General features: G+C 31.2%; 1 protein-coding gene across 2 annotated transcripts in view; it reads right to left on the minus strand.

Annotated features, from left to right (window-relative positions):
• The window catches only part of LOC106460117 (unconventional myosin-VI-like), a 125,680-nt gene that overhangs the window by 96,854 nt on the left and 21,272 nt on the right, over positions 1-7,554 (minus strand). For both annotated transcript variants that reach the window (XM_013919799.2, XM_022386753.1), the window contains 2 exons: positions 6,769-6,842; positions 2,941-3,070 (listed from right to left, as the gene is read on the minus strand). In XM_013919799.2, coding sequence (XP_013775253.1) covers positions 2,941-3,070; positions 6,769-6,842 — 204 coding nt within the window. The remainder of the gene's footprint in view (positions 1-2,940; positions 3,071-6,768; positions 6,843-7,554) is intronic.

The following is a 7,554-nucleotide window of genomic DNA, read 5'->3' on the forward strand; positions in this document are numbered from 1 at the left end:
GTTCAAAACATTTCTATAAACTTCTTTGATATTCTTTGTGGCTACAGAGGGGTTGTTTCCATTCTTATATTCAAACATATGCGAATGCGTGTCTCATCATGTGCTATCACTATAAAGGATTAGAGTACTACTAAATTTTATACATTATATAGGCTACACTAACATAATGTTTAGGTGGTTTGTTTAACTATTATACATGATGTACGTTTTTGGGGGGGTGTTTAATGAAAATGTTCCAAAACGCGATATTAATTTCTTGACGACCTAATAGAAGTGATAAACAATTATCTGAAAAGTAGAGACACTGGAGCCGTGAAATTTTGTGTGGCAGAGACACCATAATTTTTATGCCCCAAAATGTATGTAGTGTGATAGCTATCTTCATGTAATGTAGATAAATATGCATGTGTGTATACGTATATAGATTTAGTTTTGTGTCTGTATGTGTATATATATATAAATTTTTTTTCAAGTCAAAACTAGGCTAGTATTGCATGTATGTGAGGCTCTTGAAAGAAGCTATCACAAGGTACTGGTTGCCTGCAAGGATACTGATGTATTGGTGCTTATGATACATTTCCTTGATGACAAAGTGACATAAGTTTGGATGGATATCCTGTGCATCAAGTAGCTATGAAACTTTTACAGTCCATCAAAATCGACTTTGTAAGCTTCTTTGTCATGACATATCATCATTCAATAGATGAGAAGATACCTAATTGGAAGACACCTTGAGTTTCTCCATGATGTTGGAACATTGCACAAGCTCAAGAGTTTGACTGTAAGCTGTATGGCATCCCTGAGCATACAGATTTTAACCATGCAAGCCAAAACTATCTAGAAAGGCCAAAAAAGTCTAAAATGTGTTTCTACCAACAAAAGATGCCATGCAGCTTCACTTGGAATAGGAAAACTGCCAAGCATCCATCTATCTTCCAGGTGACAAGGTGTTCTTCCTGTGGATACTCAGGGGTGGACCAAGGGACCACAAAGTTTGAAGAATGGTAGTCTGGTCAACACTACGAAGTTAACAACCTGTGGACGCAGATAAAATGCAGCAATTCTTAGCGTAAATGCTTCAAATTTTAATTAAAATGCACTCTAGAATGTGACTGTAATGTAAAAGATTGCAGTAACTTAGCAGGCCAACATACACACATGGTTTTAATTATCACAAGTTGTTTATTGTGTACAAGAGAACATAGAAAGTTATCCTCATTATACAGAATAATATAAATATAGCTCACATGTCTGTTTAACACAAAGAAGTGTAAAAACAAATGCTGTTTTTAATACCTATTTGTGTTCAAAACCTCATTTATACTTAAATGTAAAATAAGATGTTTATCCTTTCATAATCCAGAAAATGAATATAATATTCCCTAAATATTAGTTTCCTGCAAAGTAAGACCAAGTATATGACAAAACAAAGGAAAAGTAAATTTCATTTGTTTTGACCTTTGTGACCTTGAAAATGACCTTTAAAATTAAAATCCAGGTTGGTATCCATCCAAATCTGTCATCCTATGTAGAGTTGATTAAGCATTGGTACATACTTTTCATAATACATACCATCACAAGAAGCAAATCAATGGTTGGCCAAAAGATTTAGTGGATCTATGTAGTTTATTTTTATAAATATTGCCTTTGTTCACAGCACATTAGAGGTCTATTTTAGCCTTTGTGGCTCTGTAAATTTTCACAGAAAAGCTTGGAAAGTAAAAGGCTAACTATCTTGATGCTCGTGTATTGATTCCAAAAAGCAATGTCAAGATGGGACAGTGGTCTATTAAGAAAGGACTGAAGGAACAGGTCTCAAATATATAGTAGTGCCACAAATGGACAAAGGAGGGAGGGTAGCGATAGTTTTATCAGCATATAATGATAGATGAGCTGATAATGTCTTCAGATAAGGCAAAAATAAATTCAGATGGTGCTACAGCTATATATTTTTATCTCAAATGAAATGGTGAAACGCAAATCTAAAGCATACCTCTGCTTCAATACTAATGTAATCTATTTATGTATTTCAAAACTGAGGAAAAACAAGACAATTGTATGTTTCACAAATACATAATTTATTCACAACCAGTAAAGGTAACTGAAATGATTTGTAACAGCTTTACATATGGTTAAACAAAGGATGGGAAGTGACCTTGACATTCACCTGAGACAAGTGGGGTAAGAAGTGGGGGAGCTTAAGTATTTCAGCTTAAGTGATGTTATTCAGTCTTGAGTTACATTTCTGGTAAACAGCTGATGAGTTCTGATACTGAGTAAAAGACCTCTTGAGCAGTGACTTACGGCAGACATAAAATACACATGAAATGTTTTTACACACCTTTGATTCAAAGTCCCTGATGAACTACTTAAAAGGAATATGAGTTGAGATGAAATTTCAATTATTTGGAACTCAAAAGTAATAATGCACAAAAGTAAGACATAAACAAAGGTGAACTTAACTTTCAAGTATAAGTTACCTTTGCTTAAGTCTCCATTTCAGTTGACAATAAAAGTAATTGTTTTTATAGGGTAACAGATGTTCTTCTGAGGAAGCCTATGTAGTCTGACATGAAAAAATGTCAATATCTGTTTTTGTTATGAAGTCAACCCATAGCCGATTACTTTTAATGGTGTGATTACTCTAGACATCACATTCAGTAAGAAAAAAAAAATGTTGTACATATTTACATAAAATGAAAGCATTTCCATTTTTCCTCTTTAATATCATGATCAAAGTAAAAAAAAAACTTTATTAAGAAGCAATCATTTGTTAGATTAAAACCATACAATTTCCATAAGTACAATTAAAAATTGTAATATTTTGCATATGTTCAACTAATTCTTTGACAATCAAATCACAGTTATAACAACCTTTAAAATAGAATGTTCAATAAAAAACAACTAGTCTAAAATGTCATATTTGACAAAAGTTCTTACCTATTGCAAATACATGAGGAGATAATACCCCTAGTGATTTTCCCTGGTACTTCTTAATTGTGTCCGAGGAGTACAAGTTTTTTATTTCAAAATAGGGATTGACAGCAATCAGTATGTTGGCAACATATGTCTGGAAGTCCAAATTAGTATACATTATTTTATTTAATTCACATAAAAACAGATGGATAACTGGAACATAAGATATTTTTTGTAGCAATTAAGAGAAAAGAGTATTTGAGATACTTTTAAAAATAACTTAAAACAAGACATAGACCTTATTCACGTGGCATAAACCTGTTATATGCAAATAATGCTCAATGACTGACAAAAAGAAAACAGATGTTCAACATTTTACTCACCTGTAGTACAATGACAGTAACAGTACTAAAGAAACTGCAATGTGTTAATCATTAATCCATAATTTGTGTAACATTACATCACTATAATTTGAAACAAATCTTTCTTTACTAGCCCTATAATGTGATTTTGCAGTAAGAACAAAACAGCATCTTGACCTCACACCAAGTGTGCCACTGTAAAGATGGCACTTCACTCGGCACCAGAGCTCATCGGGTCAGCAAGGAGTGCAATACACAAGGCTCTGACCTGGTAGAGATATTATTCATATCAGTAATTTACTATATATATCTATTACTACTGTATATAATGCTTTTTGTTGGTGAAATGTGATATACTAATCAGTAGATTGTATGTCATTACATCACAATAAAACTGATAATAATATTGTTGCTTATGACAGATTTGACTATTTCAGTTTGCCTTTCATAACTGCTAGCAATACTTAAATAATCACATATATCAGAAGTTTTGATAAATAAAATTATTTTAACCAGCATGACAAATGCAATTTGCGTAAAGAACAGCAACTACTTGTCATCATTATCTAAAGTTGATTAGCTTCATTGCTAAGGTTTAACTTCCCGAGTGTGTAGAAAAATATTTGCTTTAGTGACACAGACATGAAGAACTTGTTAACTATGGTACTGTATATTATGCACAAAGCCTGATCTAAACTAATTATATGCCTGAAGACTCTGATATGATTCCATGTTCTGAAATATGAAATGGTCTGGCATTTTGATGAGAAACCAGAAAATATTTTCAAATTTAACTGGTGGCCACATGTTCTCCATGTTTGTTTGCCATTCTGTAATGAGCAGATTGTAAATGTCTGTCAGTAGTACTGGTTCATCCTCATAATCATACATTTATTCACATATTCCTTTTCAATCAATGTTTTTTTGTTATAGTGTTCACTGTTTGTAAACCACAATTCCTCATCCATTTTGTACACAGTCTTGTTGCACTGATCTATAAGCACTGTTCAATGCAAGTGCTTACATTTTTTTGCCTACAATTAATCTTGTACAACTAGAAGGTACCAATAAAACAATAACATGCATGAATAAGATCTATATATATTGTCAACAGTATACAAGCAGCTTTAAAAAGTACACGAATACTTGTAAATAAGCATAAAAAGTTTAAAAATCCCATGTTTCTCAGACTTTTAGTAAATTAACTAAATTCATGTGTAGCAATTCATGTGTTAATGTTGGTTCATATCTTTCATAATGTTAACAGCAACATTGCTAGGACACAGCAAAAAGTTATGCATTGTTATATTAATCCATTAAGTGATATAATATTTACTTATAATAATAAAACTTAATCATTTTTATATATTTATCATTCTCATATTTTACCACTCCCAATTTAAACCATCATGTTCAGGGCTACAAAAATATGGCCTCCACTGGTGCAATGAAATATCTGGCAAATTGTGATACAATATTCTCGAACAAATAAGCTGTATTGCATTTTTTAAACCATAAAGAAAAATAAGATGAACATCTCAAAAGTCTAATCATCTGTAAATCCTTGTTGCAAAGGCTTGGTCTGATTTGTTGACTCATCAGCAGCTACGCATGGAAACAACTACTCTACTATTAAATGTCTACTGGTGATAGCAGTCCACTGCTTTGCAAAAACCTAGGGCAACTCTAGTAGGATTGAAGAGCTATACACAAACTGATGATTTTGCAACTTGCACAGTTTATTACTGAAGCTACTCTACATTGTACAGGTCATTGCTTACAGCTTTATTGTATTGTGAAACAAATATTTAAATTAAAATGCTGTAAAAAGTCAAATATGGTATTTATTAACAAAACAGTTTACTTTTTACTTCTCAACTTTATATGAACTGCTTCTTGTTACACTTATTTTTCCACTTGATTCAACTACCAAAACTGACTTATCAGATTAATTTGGGGTAATGTTTGATAAAACACATTATGCAACAGTCTACTTTTAGACTCATATAATTTATTCCAAGTGACAGAGCTTATATAGGCAACATTTACAGTTATATTATAAAGCATAAACAAAATACTGCAACAACAACAAAAAAAAATGTTATTCTTTATGGTGTCAAACAGCTGACGGTTCATCACTTTTGACTTCAAGGTCAAATGTAGCTGCCACATAGCATTGTGAGAAACATGCTAGAACATATTCCTGGTTAGTGAGACTCCTTCTGATAGATAATTTTGTCTCAATTTTAGCTGGTTTCTAGAAAATTTAGCTAGATATTACCTTTTTTAGAAATTTTTGGAATCCTGATCATGTTACTACCTCAAACATTCAAAGTGTATTTATAATCATGTAAATTAATACATTTTAGTAAACATTTTGATCCATTAGTATTAAAGTACTAGCAAAACTGGGAACACTAATTTCAGGCCTCAGTTTATGTATCAACAAACTCTCTTTATTTAGAAGCTCTGTGCATCATTGGTCCTAGTTCCACTAGTACTTTAATGCTAAAGCTAAAAAAATGTAGTAGATGTTGTTTGATAGAAGGTTTTGATCCACATGACGACTTACAGTGAATAAATTTAAAACTACGTTAAAAATTCATTGAATTTTGATTTTGGTCTAAAATTAGAAAGAAGAACTATAATCAGAAATTTTTCAATTTTAGACAATAATTGACTTAATAATAATTAGCTGACATGTTATTACTAATTCCTCTGCAGGCCTAATTGTAAAAAATTGTAAAAAAAATTATGCGTATTGTGGATAGGTAATTTGAGTTTTAAAAGTCATTTGACTTTCTAAAATTTTTTGATACTATGGACAACCTTTACAATAAAATTAAGCTTCAAGGCTGTTTAATGATTGCTTTTGATATTTGTGAAAAGATAAACAAGTACTATCTGCATAATCCCTAATTTTGATCTGATAGACTGGAGGGAAGACAGCTAGTTAACAGCATTTATTGCTAAGTCTTGGCCTACTCTAATCAGATAATGGAATCTAACTGTTACTTTTATAATGCACTAATCACCCCATAGAGCAAAGCAAGATTTTGCAGTTATGAGACACTAACCACAAGTCCTCAGACTGATTGTCTGGCATGCTAAACTCTAGGCCACATCCAGCTTTCTAGGCTTTCATGTTACATTTATTTTTCACAAACTTTGTAGCTTATGAATGAGCTCTTCATCCAGAACAACACACTGATAAATATAAACATCTAAAGAGGAGCAACTGAATGAGCCTGAAGGCTTAATTATTTTGAGATAAATATAATTTGTAAATAGCCTGCAAATATAATTGCATTGAATTATTCTACCATAGTTAAAATAACACTCAAAACTTAATTTTTACAACTTATTAATATTGTTTTTAGAACTATCAATTTTTATTGTAATGCATGAAATAAAAAATTTAAATCTCCTGAACAGAAATAACCAATACAAAAAAAGATGTTTTTGCTGCTGATATACACATTCTACATACATATATCTGATCCCTTTGGTATCTTACACGAACGTTGTTCAGAAGTGTTGCCTCATTCAGATACATGAGTGCACCTATTCAGAACAAATTGCAAAAGGTTAACACTGTTTAAAAGTTCAAAATGACTAAAAGTACAGTAAAAATAACTTTAACTAAAATCACACTGAAAAAATAGCTAAAAGGTCTAAATACAGTAAAACAACTTCAACTAAGTACAAAACAAAAAAAGGCTTAAAAACCTAAACATCTTTAAAGAATTTTTACAACAAATACAAGTAAACTTCTGGTGACTAAATTTAAGTGTAATTATACAATTAAGAGTGAATTTTAAATTTTATTATGTACAAATACAAAATATTATACTTCAGAATAAAACTTTGCAAGGACATGCTTAACAATTTTTGAAAAAGTAAAAACCACAAAAAAAAACAAACTAATATTATCAAAATGCTATTGTGACTGAAATATGCTACTGCATATAACAACTTTCAACAGAATTTCAGAAAAGAAACACTTGAAATACCACATCGGTTCGAATATCAACCAATAAATGTGTTAATAAAATTCAATTTTTGTGCTTTCAACAAATAATTTCAATGTCACTAAAAATTAACACACATAAGAAAAACTCTAAATGCAAATAATCCCTGCTAGAAAGTTATAACCCATCTTTCAACTATGTACCACTAAAAGTTTTTAATAATTTGTATGAATGCTAATATCCTTTTGCAGTAGAGTACATCCTTTGAGTCTTTGAATTCACCTCCAGTGAAAACTGCACATTGA

This window comes from Limulus polyphemus, unplaced genomic scaffold, assembly GCF_000517525.1.
Source record: "Limulus polyphemus unplaced genomic scaffold, Limulus_polyphemus-2.1.2 Scaffold712, whole genome shotgun sequence".
Classification (NCBI taxonomy): domain Eukaryota; kingdom Metazoa; phylum Arthropoda; class Merostomata; order Xiphosura; family Limulidae; genus Limulus; species Limulus polyphemus.